Source organism: Bos taurus, chromosome 12, assembly GCF_002263795.3.
Source record: "Bos taurus isolate L1 Dominette 01449 registration number 42190680 breed Hereford chromosome 12, ARS-UCD2.0, whole genome shotgun sequence".
Classification (NCBI taxonomy): Eukaryota; Metazoa; Chordata; class Mammalia; order Artiodactyla; family Bovidae; genus Bos; species Bos taurus.
This window is the reverse complement of record NC_037339.1, coordinates 34,304,347-34,319,524: the sequence shown is the minus strand read 5'-3', so window position 1 is coordinate 34,319,524 and position 15,178 is coordinate 34,304,347. Positions and strand designations below refer to the sequence as shown.

General features: G+C 49.4%; 1 protein-coding gene across 1 annotated transcript in view; it reads right to left on the bottom strand.

Moving 5' to 3' along the window:
* The window catches only part of MIPEP (mitochondrial intermediate peptidase), an 85,835-nt gene extending 71,199 nt beyond the window's left edge, over positions 1-14,636 (bottom strand). Inside the window, exons 1-4 of the mRNA XM_002691846.6 lie at positions 14,037-14,636; positions 11,209-11,382; positions 5,822-5,910; positions 4,551-4,637 (exon numbers count right to left, since the gene is read on the bottom strand). Of these exons, the coding sequence (XP_002691892.2) occupies positions 4,551-4,637; positions 5,822-5,910; positions 11,209-11,382; positions 14,037-14,621 (935 nt within the window). The 5' untranslated portion in view covers positions 14,622-14,636. The remainder of the gene's footprint in view (positions 1-4,550; positions 4,638-5,821; positions 5,911-11,208; positions 11,383-14,036) is intronic.
* Between the last annotated feature and the right edge of the window lie 542 nt (positions 14,637-15,178).

The window sequence follows — 15,178 nt, the reverse complement described above, 5'->3', positions numbered from 1 at the left end:
GCCGGGAGTTACGCCCCCTTGTGCATGATACGGTATCACATACATCATGCAGACTGTACAGGCCTTAGACTGAGTGAAATGAATGAGTTACTCCAAGGAGACCATTTTTTCTGCATTTTTTTCCCTAGAGGAAATGGACATCTTTTCAACTGTCTATCCTCTACAGTATCTGTTGCACACTACACTTGAGCACCAAACAAGCACTGTGGACCACACACACACGCACGCCTGCTGGCATGAACGTGTGCACGCGGACCTGTGCCACGCCTCCTACTCAGCACGTGTACTGAACAGAACTCTACTCCACACTGCTCCTGGGCAAAGACTGCTATGCTGAAATAAGTCCATCAGGTGTACTGCAGAACGTGAAAAACAGTTATGATTAGCTTTTCCTATAGGAGCTTACTCCTTTATTCAGAGCACAGACCTGTGAACACCACTGTGATAATTACTTATCTCAACTCCATCTAAATCCCAATCATTAAAAATATAAAATGGTTTATGCTTGGACAGTTTTTCAAAGGCTTTCTGCATCAGAGTCTCAGTTTCTCGTCCAGCCAGTGGCAGCTACTCAGAGCATCACTCTTTGATGCCATGGTGGAAACAGACTCCGTGGGCTCAGGAGGATGGTTTGCTTCCTTCTTAATCCTGCTACACAGCGGGAGCCGAGCTCAACTGGAACACGTCTTTCTGTCAGCAGTATTTTTTTTTTTTTTTAAACTACTTTTTTCTGGATTAAGTTATCCAAGTATTTGATCTACTCTGCTGCTCTCCTTGACTTTTCACAATAGGGACATTCTTCTTGCTGATGACCGTGCTGATACGCTGAATGAACAGAACTATTACCAGTGTACACTTACTGCACACTGCTCCACGTTTAACAGCCATCTGTTGCTATTCCCTATTTTGTGGATAAGGGTTTCAGGAAAAGAATACCCATTTTTCTGTAAGACAGTTCACTTTTTTCTTTTTAGGTAATGTGTAAGGCATCAAAACATAGTAACTATATTAATCCTTCAGCATATAAGTAACACCTGTCCTGAGCTTCGCAGGTGGCTCAGTGGTACAGAATCCACCTGCCAATGCAGGAGACCTGGGTTCGATCCCTAGGTTGGGATGATCCCCTGGAGAAGGAAATGGCAACCCACTCCAGTACTCCTGCCTGGAGAATCCCATGGAGAAAGGAGTCTGGTGGGCTACAGGCCATGGCGTCACAGAGAGTCAAACACAACTGAGTGACTAAACAACCAAAACAACAAACACTTGCCCTATCGTTTATCCTGACTCTTAAATCTGGAAGGGCTTTGCTACACCAAAGCTTGCAACTTTTATACAATCAAATCAGTCTTTCCTTTTGTGTCTGGTTCTGGTATCACGTGAAGAAAGATCTTCCACATTCCAAGTTATCAACACTTTGGGGATTTCTTTTTTTTTTAATATTTAAATCTTAATTTACTTTTCCATTGGCCGGCAATGGCACCCCACTCCAGTATTCTTGCCTGGAAAATCCCATGGATGGAGGAGCCTGGTGGGCTGCAGTCCATGGGGTTGCTGAGGGTCAGACACGACTGAGCAACTTCACTTTCACTTTTCACTTTCATGCATTGGGGAAGGAAATGGCACCCACTCCAGTGTTCTTGCCTGGAGAATCCCAGGGACGGGGGAGCCTGGTGGGCTGCCGTCTATGCGGTCGCACAGAGTCGGACACGACTGAAACGACTTAGCAGCAGCAGCAGCAACATCACTTCGGAGAAGGCAATGGCACCCCACTCCAGTACTCTTGCCTGGAAAATCCCAAGGACGGAGGAGCCTGGTAGGCTGCAGTCCATGGGGTCGCAAAGAGTCGGACACGACTGAGCGACTTCACTTTCACTTTTCACTTTCATGCATTGGAGAAGGAAATGGCAACCCACTCCAGTGTTCTTGCCTGGAGAATCCCAGGGACGGGGGTGCCTCGTGGGCTGCCGTCAATGGGGTCGCACAGAGTCGGACACAACTGAAGCGACTTAGCAGCAGCAACATCACTTACTGAAAACCAAGCTTTTCCTTCCAGATATGAAGTGACAGTTCTATCATGTATTAAATACAGTCCTATGCATTTGTGTCTGGTCAGACTTTTCTCTATTCTCTCACTGAACTAACGGACTCTTCAGGTGTAAGTATAACGCTATTTTAAATATAGTATCTTTATGTGTCTCATTACCAGTGCAAGTCCTCTCTGTAGCATTTTTCTCTACTAGATTTTTCCTGCTTGTCCTGGCATATTTTTTATGACTTCAAAATCATTTTAAATAACAATAAAAATCGTCTTAGGTATAAGTTGGATACTATCAAACTTAGAGACCAGTAGATAACGCTGACATTTCTTCTTATCAAGAATACAGCATGTTTCTCCATTTAAACATCTTTCACGCCTCCCAGGATGGATGCATACGTGCGCGCGTGCAGGCTTGCAGCCTGCCCTCCAGAGTGTACTCCATGCTGCCTCACAGCTTTTGTGGCTCTCATGACTCTAGGACTTGCCCTCCATTCTGTTTTCTGGAGAGTGTGCTTATTATATTCTCTGCAAACAAGGAAGCTCTTGATGGTTCTAGACAACCCCAAGTGAAACAGGTTTCTTTATGGCCAGGCTTCTCTGAGACTCTGATGTACTGAGATTTTCCAAGAGGGGAAAATGTATTAATATGCGTGATTTCCAAACTTACTGATCAATGGGTCCCTTCTGGCAATACTCTGATACCTCACAGAACTAGTGTTTCAAGGAAGGCACTAATAATAAGATGGTACTATTTCTCCTACACAGGACCTTATCATGATGGATATTGAGTCTCTAATGCTCTATCTCAGCCACTGTAGGCTCCTCTGTCTCTCTCGAGGTGCCTCCTGGGTGCTGGCCAACACTCCCAGTGATGGACAAGCACCATGACAGCCCAGTAATCATCACTTCCAAGTCTTGTTTCCGCCCACTCACAAGGCATCCTTCTTTTCTAGAATACAGATCTTCTACCCAGCTTATTTTTCTCAATGTGTTTATCATTCTGTTATTTTAAGAATCCTATTGGCATTTTAGTAACATTGAAAAATGTGCGCTTCCCAGGTGGTTCAGTGGTGAGGAATCCGCCTGCGAATGCAGGAGACATGGGTTCAATCCCTGATCTGGAAGGATCCCACGTGCCACAGGGTAACTAAGCCCGTGCATAACAACTACTGAGACCGTGTTCTAGAACCCAGGAGCTGCAACTACTGAGCCCGTGTGCCCCAGAACCTGTGCTCCACAACAAGAGAAGCCACTGCAACGCAAAGCCCACAGACAACCAGAGAGTAGCTCCCGCTCGCCACACTAGGGAAAGCCCACAAGCAGCAAGGTAGACCCAGGGCAGCCAAAAAGATACAAAAGAAAGGTAACAGAATGTGGCCCATGTCCAAGGCCCACAAGTCCTCCGTACCCCAAATGGTCCACCAGTCCACTTCCATTTCTATACATTGAATACAAGAAAGCAAAGCTTCAGTAAAGTCAGATTATGAATAACCTGTTGTTACTCAAAGTCAGTAGCAGCTGAGTAAAATCCGGCACAAATAGCAGGCATTCAACTTCAAATCACCTCGCTAACAGAAGCAGTAACAGTAAAATCACGATCAAGACAGGTCACTGTGCTGGTGCAGCCTGCTTCACCTGTACCGTGAGCGTCAGGATCGCTGAAGGGAGTCAGGACTGCAGATACCTGTCCACAGGCAGACAGGTGAAAAGCCCCTCCCTGCCTCTTGGCCAGCATGTCACCCACACACCAGATCAACACAGGACGCCGGGGGACAGGGTTCACTGGGGGTCACAGGCATGGGTGGAGACAGGAGAACAGAAGCAGGAAGAACCAAGCAAGCGTCTCATAAATAAAAAAATATACAAGTACAGATAGGCTCATACAAAAAATTAATCTCTGTGCCTTGATACAAATGATACATAGATGAGTTAATGACAAACTATGATATTTTATAATACATCTGAGCAAAGAAATATAATATACAAAATCCTATATCAAATATATTTGTATATTGAGCTACAAAAGAGGTCTTTTCAACTAATAAATGGTATGAATCAAAGCCGACCATCTCAAGGATCTGGACATCCACCAGTAAATGAATCCAATTTGCTTGTATCTTCTGCTGTATCTGTGATGGAACTTTAGGAATGCAGCTGAATAGAATGGTCAGCCTTGCAGCACCTCCTCCAGGCCACGGCTGGGGGAGATGCTGAGAACCGCAGGGAGCAGGTCAGACGTGGCCCCGCCCTCGTGGAGCCTCCCATCCAGCGGCTGGGAGATGCTGACCGGACCCACCGGCAGAGGAGAGGCTGCTGGAACGACAGGGCCAAGAGAAGCAGGAGGACAGGGTGAGACGGCACAGAGCTCTCAGAGCAGGGACGCCATCTGAGCAGTGTCCATCACCCGGGAGAAACCACCTGGACAGACGGGCTCTGAGGGCAGAGACGCCTGGGGCGGCTGCCAAGCTCACGTCCAAAGTCACAAGCACAATGAACACAAAGGAAGCAGTACCTGGTTTCCGGATCAAGGGAATCCACAAGTTTCTTATCAGCTAGTAACCTCTGCAAACTTTGATATAATTCCACATTTGTGTTCAACCTAGAAAAATTACAAATGAAAAAAATTAAATGATTTTCTAGTACCGTCTGGTTTGGCTTTACATCAAGAGAACAGTGTCAAGTTCTAGCGTAAACCTGGCCAGAGGCCAAAGGCTTGGGCCATTGTTTCATTTCTTCCTTCCGATCAGGAATAGCACAACCACTGTTAGTACAGGGAAGGCAGCATGCGAGAACAATGTGTCCTAGGAGGTAAAAGTGTAAACCCAAAGCCACATGCAACAGCTGCGGCCAGAAGAGCAGATAAGGCCTGAGCCCACCCCCATCGAGAGCCAGCCTCAAGGGGTCAAGCGAAGACACTGGGCCAACACTCCGGACACCTCTCAATAGGCCACGGCTCCGGCCGTCCACCCCGGAGCCAGGAGCGCAGGGCCCATAGTGCAGGTTGTGCCCAGGGCCCGGCAGACAAGAGTCCAGCCCGACGCCCGGGGCTCCCGCTCATCTCCGGGGAGCCCCTGCTCCCGCCCTGTCACCACACCGGGGTCCCAGCTTGCAGAGACCAGTTCACCCATCGAGGAGCCAGTTTTCACAGCCACCGTCCCCAAGAGGGCGAGAGCTGCTGGTGGGGGACAGCACGGCAGCCCCACGCCCCGCCAAGAGCCCCTCTCTCCCAGCCGCCTCTGGTCTCAGAGACGCAGGCCCTGATGTCTCAGCTGGGCAGCCTGACACCCTTCCTGGCGGGCATCCTGCCCCCTCCCTGTTACCATAACAAGCACACTTAGTTTACTTCAGAATCACTTTAAAACGACAGTCTCTACCCCAGCCCGGCCTGCTGCGCCACCCACGTCACCTTTATGGTCTCCCTAGGGCCAGCCCCGGGGGCCGCAAGGCCACCACATGGAGGTGAGCCGCTGGCCTCGCCCCGCGGACCCAGCATCTGGGCGACAGCGCTTTAACCACCACCTGCCCGAGATGCTAAAGGGCCCGTAAACCAGCGGGAGGAGGATCCCGGGCACCCGCTGTGCCCGACCCCCGCCCCCGCCCCATCACAGGCGTTTTAGTCACCGTCTCCCCTTCTCACAGCAACCCCGAGAGCAGATCACAGTGCCAGCCCTTGATAGGACAAGGACCAAGTGACGGGACGGCAGGGAAGCAGCCCAGAGTCCCGCGGTGGGCACCCCCTCCCCACCCCGCCCCGGCCAGCACCCCCGGGGAGCGCACACCCACTTCTCCACCATGGTGCCGATGCTCCGACAGGCCTCCTCCGCGGCCTCCCTGAACGCCGCCTCGGGGTGAGCAATCTTCACAAAATCGGCCTAAAGGAGACACAAAACCAAAAGGACATTTACAGGAAGCCTGCTCCCAGGGTCTGAGGGCGAAAATGAAAATGTGCCATCTGGCTTCACCTGGGCATTTCCATTCCTGGAATTCTCCTTCTCACTGCACGTTCATGAATCCCGTCATTCCTGGGAACCAAGTCCATTTCATTCCAAAGAAAACTTTTACCAACTTTTAAACATGAAGTAGATTCTTCCTCATTGTATTGTTCAAAACACCACACTCTGGTTTCAAATAATCCAGAACTTTCTAGCGTTCACACCATGGTTCTCACACAAGGACACTGACCCGGCTCCAGGGAGCATCCCTGGGAGGCTCTTGCTGTTTGAACAGATGCCTGGTGCGGTTTCCAGGCTGTCACACAAGGACACTGACCTGGCTCCAGGGAGCATCCCTGGGAGGCTCTTGCTGTTTGAACAGATGCCTGGTGCGGTTTCCAGGCTGTCACACAAAGACACTGACCTGGCTCCAGGGAGCATCCCTGGGAGGCTCTTCCTGTTTGAACAGATGCCTGGTGCGGTTTCCAGGCTGAGTGAACGGCACTCCAGCCTTCGTGCAGAAGACAAAGGTACGTTCTCAGCTGCCTTGAAATCAACATGAATTCCCAGGGGCAGCCTGCCTGGCACAAGACTAGGGCCGCTATTCTGACCTTAGAATTTAACTAAGCCAGAATCCTCTTTTTCAAATGTGCAAAACTAGATTTTATACTTCATGTTAACTACAGGGGAAAATGCGGGGAAACTGAAAAGTACTACATGTATTCTTCATTCTCATGAAAACAACATGTGCATAACAGGAAATAAATCACCACGAAGTAAAATTTCCTGATTTTATTATCAAATAGTTTTCAACATAGAAACATTTAAACCATAGCCTGTAATGACATCTGACGCAACAGTAGGACAGCTTTAGTAGAACCGCACCTGAGAAGTGAGCTGCGTAAAGCTTACAACAAGTTCTATAAATCACTTGTCTCCACACCGTAGGATTTACAAACAACATTAGCATTCAAAACACCATTTTAAAACTCATTTTTGATAGCAATGAGGTAAGCAATACTGTTACACACGGACTGAATTAAGAAAAAGAAAACAAAAGACCAGTTGGTGGGAAATGTAGTTTATAAAATCTACACCTTATAATATGTTACTGATCTTATTAGCAGACAAAACCTTAAAAATTCAAATATAATGTTCTCTGAATTTTTTAACCCAAAGATGAAGATTCTTAAGAGTCCCTTGGACTGCAAGATCAAACCAGTCAATCCTAAAGGAAATCAGTCCTGAATATTCATTGGAAGGACTGATGCTGAAGCTGAAACTCCAATACTTTGGCCATCTGATACAAAGAGCAGACTCACTGGAAAAGATTCATTGGAAAAGATGCTGGGAAAGATTGAAGGCAGGAGGGGGAGAGGACGACAGGATGAGATGGTTGGACGGCATCACCGACTCAATGGATATGAGTCTGGGTAAGCTCCGGGAGTTGGTGATGGACAGGGAAGCCTGGCGTGCTGCAGTCCATGGGGTTGCAAAGAGTTGGACGTGACTGAGTGACTGAATTGAACTGTACATGTATAAGTCACATCCTAGCCTTTTTGAATTAAATATCATCAAACTTCATAAACACAAAACTTCAGAAATAGAACAAGCTACAGGGCAGAGAAGCTAAAATCTTCTAGGGAAAAGCAGAAGTAAAAATGTGGAACAAATGATGGAACACTGGAATTAAAGTGGAGCCAGAAAGACAAACACTGAAAGTTCTGGGATTTCTGAGCACAAAGCCGACAGCTGCTTTCAGGAAAGTGAAACCTACTGACAGCACCTGCCGTTCAGGTTCCAGTGCAACGACCAAGAAGAGAAGGTTCTGACAGCACGTCTGTCACACTCCCTTGGGACAACCGCATCCTGGAGGGACAGAACCCAAACCCAGAGCAGCCAGGAAGCAACTGAAGGAGCCGGAAGCACAGCTCACCTTACTCCCAGGAAAAGCCTTCAGGAGGAATATCCTGTCCATTTCCTTACAAGTGGGACGCCTGCAGTGGGGACTGTGTGGTGATCAATAATCAGAAGTATGACTACCCAGAGCAGGAGGGAGGAAACTTCCCAGAAAAGGAAAAAACAGAGATGGGGACTGTTATGCTGGGGAAAGCATAACAAATAGCTGTGAAAAGAAGAGAAGCGAAAAGCAAAGGAGAAAAGGAAAGATACAAGCATCTGAATGCAGAGTTCCAACTAATAGCAAGGAGAGAAAAGAAAGCCTTCCTCAGCAGTCAATGCAAAGAAATAGAGGAAAACAACAGAATGGGAAAGACTAGCGATCTCTTCAAGAAAATTAGCGATATCAAGGGAACGTTTCATGCAAAGATGGGCTCGATAAAGGACAGAAATGGTATGGACCTAACAGAAGCAGAAGATATTAAATAAGAGGTGGCAAGAATACACAGAAGAACTATACAAAAAAGATCTTCACGACCAAGATAATCACGATGGTGTGATCCCTCACCTGGAGCCAGACATCCTGGAATGTGAAGTCACGTGGGTCTTAGAAAGCATCACTATGAACAAAGCTAGTGGAGGTGATGGAATTCCAGTTGAGCTATTTCAAATCCTGAAAGATGATGCTGTTGAAAGTGCTGCACTCAATATGCCAGCAAATCTGGAAAACTCAGCAGTGGCCATAGGACTGGAAAAGGTCAGTTTTCATTCCAATCCCAAAGAAAGGCAATGCCAAAGAATGCTCAAACTACCTCACAATTGCACTCATCTCACACGCTAGTAAAGTAATGCTCAAAATTCTCCAAGCCAGGCTTCAGCAATACGCAAACCATGAACTTCCAGATGTTCAAGCTGGTTTTAGAAAAGGCAGAGGAACCAGAGATCAAATTGCCAACATCTGCTGGATCACGGAAAAAGCAAGAGAGTTCCAGAAAAATGTCTATTTCTGCTTTATTGACTATGCCAAAGCTTTTGACTGTGTGGATCACAATAAACTGTGGAAAATTCTGAAAGAGATGGGAATACCAGACCACCTGATCTGCCTCTTGAGAAACCTATATGCAGGTCAGGAAGCAACAGTTAGAACTGGACATGGAACAACAAACTGGTTCCAAATAGGAAAAGGAATACGTCAAGGCTATATATTGTCACCCTATTTATTTAACTCATATGCAGAGTACATCATGAGAAACCCTGGGCTGGAAGAAGCACAAACTGGAATCAAGATTGCCGGGAGATATATCAATAACCTCAGATATACAGATGACACCACCCTGATGGCAGAAAGTGAAGAGGAACTAAAAAGCCTCTTGATGAAAGTGAAAGTGGAGAGTGAAAAAGTTGGCTTAAAGCTCAACATTCAGAAAACGAAGATCATGGCATCTGGTCCCATCACTTCATGGGAAATAGATGGGGAAACAGTGGAAACAGTGTCAGACTTTATTTTGGGGGGCTCCAAAATCACTGCAGATGGTGACTGCAGCCATGAAATTAAAAGATGCTTACTCCTTGGAAGAAAAGTTATGACCAACCTAGATAGCATATTGAAAAGCAGAGACATTACTTTGCCAACAAAGGTCCATCTGGTCAAGGTTATGGTTTTTCCAGTGGTCATGTATGGATGTGAGAGTTGGACTGTGAAGAAGGCTGAGTGCCGAAGAATTGATGCTTTTGAACTGTGGTGTTGGAGAAGACTCTTGAGAGTCCCTTGAACTGCAAGGAGATCCAACCAGTCCATTCTGAAGGAGATCAGCCCTGGGATTTCTTTGGAAGGAATGATGCTAAAGCTGAAACTCCAGTACTTTGGCCACCTCATGTGAAGAATTGACTCATTGGAAAAGACTCTGATGCTGGGAGGGATTGGGGGCAGGAGGAGAAGGGGACGACAGAGGATGAGATGGCTGGATGGTGTCACTGATTCGATGGACGTGAGTCTGAGTGAACTCCGGGAGTTGGTGATGGACAGGGAGGCCTGGTGTGCTGCGATTCATGGGGTAGCAAAGAGTCGGACACAACTGAGCGACTGAACTGAACTGAACTGATGCTGGGGAAAAAGTCAATCTCAAAAGATAAATATGATTCCACTTACCTGACACTTTAGAAATGACAAACTATAGGAATGGAGAATAGGTCAGACATCGCCAGGTGAGCGGTGAGGTGGGTGTGACCTTCTGGGAGTGTTTTTGGGTGATGGAAGAGGCACGCGTCCTGATCATGGGGGTGGCTACGTGCACACAGGGTCAACACAGAATGGCACCAGACCCTGCAAGGAGCTGATCTTACTATACGATGTCTCACAAGATGGGCAGGTGACCTGCCTGTCACTCCAGTGAAGATTCTGTCTGGCCGAGGTGGTAGCCAGCCTCTGGAATGGTGAGAGCGCGGCCTCTGTGGTCAGACTGTCTGGACTCAGGCCCAGATCCATGGCTCACAGGCCGGGGGACTTATTCTCCGAGTGCCTCGTTCCTTGTTGGAAGCTGGATGTGCAAGGAGGTTAAATCAGCCCATCCAGGTACAGCCCTCGCCAGGGTCGGGTGTAAGAGCTACGAGCAGTCCACACCAGAGCACAAGCCCCACACGCTTGGAGTCTGCATTTGCCTCACGTGGCTGTGTTCCTGGTGCCTGGCTCTGCCTGGGGGCCCCATGGAGAATGAACATGGAGGAACAGCTGTACAGACAGGAAGGGTTGCGGCCTGCAGGCCCCTACACCCAACAACGTCTTCACCCACAGGACCGCTCGAGACGTGGCCCCTAGCCAAGAGGAGTCCGGCTCCCAACTCAGCTGGCGGAGACCTGCGCGCACTTCCATCTCAACTCCAAGTGTGGGGGAAAGACACTTTTATACAATCGTTTGATGTAAATACTTTATTTTGAACTAGAAGATATCCCTGAACAGGTTTATAAAATCTATTTTATAAGAATTTTATTATAAATGCACAAATAAGTATTCTACTAGAATTTCAGTAGTTCTCATAAATGAAGAACCTTTGTCACATGAAGACTCTTCCCCATGTGAGTAATCCCTCTTTCATTACATCAAATCAAACAGTTATACAGCTGTTTGATTACATACACATACTCAAGTTTAAGTTCTCATTGTGACCTTTCCCTGTACATTCTTTCCATTCAATAGCTCACTTCACAATAGCAAACGATGGCCAACAGCTCTCAAACACTTCAGACGTTCACCTTGCAGTCCACTACTAAACCTCATAACCTGGACTGAAACTGTAACAGTGGAAGAGGCGGCCTTCAGCCCCGGCCCAGCACCTCACTCACCAGGTCGGCCACCCTGCACAAGGAGTCCGAGAGCTCGTCGAAGATGAGCACGGTCTGCGGCCCGGGCGGCGTGGCGCACACGCGCTGCACCAGCTGCTCTGTCCTCCTCAGGGCCTTCTCCTGGGCCACGCGGAATCCTTCTGGGGCACTGAGCTCAGGAACGCCAAAGAGACCCTGGAACCCAAAGAACAGCTCCCACTGAAAACAGAGCACGTGACCTGGGGGTATATTACAGACAAACACTTTTCTCGTACAGAAAATCTCATACAGAAAATCTCAGCTTTCTTATCATCACGACACCTGTCATCACAGGTATCCCTCTCACATTCCCCGAGATGTTCCACGTACACGACACTGGAATGGAATTTTTCTTCAATTCTTATTTTATAAAAAAAAAAAATAGAATGATACACATTCAAAATCCAGCTCTGTCACTACCACAGAACAGCCAGGATTACATGGCACACATTTTTAAAAACCATTTTAGCAGTGCCTGGCATGCAGAAGGCATTTATTTAACAGGTGGCAGCTGTAACCACTATCCGCTGTGTGACCCTGGTCAAGTTCTCAACCCTCCTTGGCCTAATGTCTTCATGGGACCCAGGGGGTTAATAGATGCTCGGACCCAGGAACCAGGGGACTCCGTTCTCAGGACCCTGCCGGGCACTGAGTGAGGTCCAGACATGGCACCCAGCACTCCACAAACAACGCAACAGGGACCACAAGTTGACGACTGGGAACATACATATCTTTAAAAGATTGAATAAACATGCCAAACCAAGTCACAGGCTGAAACTGGCAGCAAATGCTATACTTTCCAAAGCACTCCAACACCTTGACAAAGATAAAAATCACTAATCTAATGGGAAGGACCGTCTTCTTGCACTGGTTCAATCACACTTGCTGCAACACTCGGGAAGGCAGTGTTCTATCACTCAGAACCCACATGCGCTTCTTACACATGCAGTGCGTGCCGAACGTGCACCATGGACTTTCAGGGGCTCTCATAGGGCGCAAACTAGCACCCTCCTTTTACAGATATGGAAACACTCTCAGAAGTTGAACAGGTCTGCGGTCACTAGGTCACAAGTGCAAGAGACGGGACTTGAACGTGCTCCAAGCACCCCTAAAGCCTACGGTTTCTCTGCACGTGGACTGCAGCTTGCAATGGAAAGTCTCTTTGCAGAAGCCCAGCACCAGGACTAGGAACCCTGCTCTTCCATCAATTTAACCAGCAACCCAACACAGAGCCTGACATAGGTGGGAACTCAGGAATGAGGCAAACTAAGGCCAAACGCTTAGCTGTGCATATCAGATGTGTAGATGCTTGCCAACGGCAGGGAATACAAAGAGGTGAAACTGAGGCCTGTCAGGCCCACAGTTTTTGCAGGACTAGATGCAAGAAACTGTTAACTTCTGTTCAAAATACATTGAGTTGGAGAAAATAAAGACAAAGGCAGAGCAGAATCAGGGCCAAAGCCTTCCCTGGTCTTTACAGTGATCTAATCTGATTCAATTACAGACTGATTGTTGTCACCTTTCAGCACACTGCCCCACACTCCTCTCAGGAATTCTGAACCTCAGCCTACTAGTTATGGCCATGTTGAAAATATGTCTTTTTCATACATACGTCTTAAGGTTTCTTTTTTGAAATAAAAGCCAACTCACATATTTGAAAATCTGCTATCAGCACCTAAAATCACGATGTATAAAAGAAAAATGAATAAAGCTAAAAAGAGTTCTATTTCATCCACCTTTCATGTGGATGAAGTTCTATTTCATAACCCTTCATGCCTTTCTGCTCAGTACCCACGGGTCCTGCTGATTCTCACATCGATTACGTCAATACCAGCGTTATTTACCCCCAAGGAAGCTTGTACAGCAAATTTCATTCAAAGGTAGTTTTAAAACAAAAAAAACGGGGGGGGGGGGTGTAAATATGAAAAACTCAATTATGAGGCCCACTGTAACCACATCCCCGATTCATCTTTCCAAGAGAAGCAACAGTAAATAATCATGAAAAAAAAAAAAAAAAAAACACAAGAGTAACAATGTAAACTGAGCAAAATCCCTAAATGCACAGTAAAGCAGGCACAGGTGAGTCCCTTCCAAGCTTCCCTTCCTTCCGCCCTCAATCCAGTCATTAACTCAATGAGTGTCAGGAGCGGGTGGTTGGGCGGGGAGGTTGGTTGGTTGGTTGGGACCAGCAGTGATTGCGGACTGTTACAGAAGTGATGTACAAGCAGCAAGTCCTACTGTAGAGCCCAGGGAGCCACATTCAACATCCTGCGACAAGCACAATGGAAGAGAACGTGAAAAAGGAGCTGAGCTACTGTGGTGTGCAGCGGAGACTAACATCGCACTGTGCACCAACCAGGCTGCGACAAAGTGAGCTTGGAGAGAGGAGGACCCAATCACGAGTGTCTACGGCTCGCCAGACCCCGCGTGTGTGCGGATGGACAGACCGCCGGGACAACCAAGAGGCGGCGACCTGCGACGGGGAGGGTCTCCGCAGTGGGCAGCGCCGCCTCGGAGGCCAGTCCCGCGTTTTACAGGAAAAGAAGAGGCCAGAGCTTTGAACAGAACTGACGAGGGCGTCTCGAGCATCAGGGGGAGACTAGCGACACTGACCACCGAGGCCCGTCCCGGAGTAGTGACACCACAGGCGGGCCCGCCTCACCCGGGCAGGCCGGATGGGCAGGGGTCCGCGCGGGCAGGAGCCGGACCCGCACGCGGGGCCGCCCCCGGCACCAGCCCCTCAGAGCGGGGACCCCAAGGTTACTGCGGACAGGCGATCGCCGACGCCCGCGCCCCCAGACCCCGCTCACCCCGCGCTCGCCGAACCAGTCCAGGCGGCGGCCCTGGGGCTGCACGGTGAAGGCGGCGCCCACCGGGGACCAGCCGGTGCTGACCCGCCGCACTCGGAGCCCGGCCCGCAGGCCGCCCAGCCTCCGGGCGCACAGCATCTCGCCGCGTTTCCTGGGCAGCGCCCGCGCTCCACGTGACCTCGCGCTTCCGGGAGGGCTGGGGCCGCGCGGCCAGAGCGTCGCCCGCCGACGTCCTCCGCGTGGAGCGCCACCGCGCGCCGGGAGTGGGCACCGCAGGACGCGCCGCCCTGCCACGAGGCCGGGCGAGGGCCGGGAACCCGCGAGAGGGGCTGGCACGGCGCGGGCCCTCACACTGGACCGAGACCCGTCGCCCCCCGTCGGCCTCCGCTCCAGGAAGGAGCGCTGCACTCCACGTGCGAGCCTTGCGGCCAGAGCTGTCGGCTGACCTCGGTCCACTGACCGTGAACTCACGGAGATCGACGACAAACCGACGGACGGAGATCTGGGCCGGGAGGGCAGCGGCAGAGAGGGCGAGGGCTGGGGCCGAAAGGGTCCCTCCCGGTGTCCGCGGGGGGCGGAGGCCATGGAAGAATGGGAGCCTCACCTGGACGGCCCACGAGGATGACCCTGCCCAAGGGCAGCCCCAAGCCCGCTGCTGCGGCCTCGCCTGGGCTTCGCGCAGAACCGGACTCCCAGACCAGCTCCATCAGGCCCGAAGGATGCCTCGTGCCGAGGACCAGGCCGAGGGGCATCGTGTCTCACCTGAGTGCAGTGGCAGTAGAGTCCGCCCCTGCCAACACCTGTGGGCTGTGAGCAGCCCCAGAACCTTCTCTGAAGTTCCAGAATCTAGGGCCAAATTCCATCTTAACAATGCCTTAGTGTTAAACGGAGATTGGTTTTAATTTAGCCGGGTCGGGAGAAAAAGCCCTAGTGATCAAAATGATGAGATATTTAAAATTTACTTAAGGCAAGTGCCCAAACAGTGGAAACAGTGTCAGACTTTATTTTTGGGGGCTCCAAAATCACTGCAGATGGTGACTGCAGCCATGAAATTAAAAGACACTTACTCCTTGGAAGAAAAGTTACAACCAACCTAGATAGCATATTGAAAAGCAGAGACATTACTTTGCCAACAAAGGTCT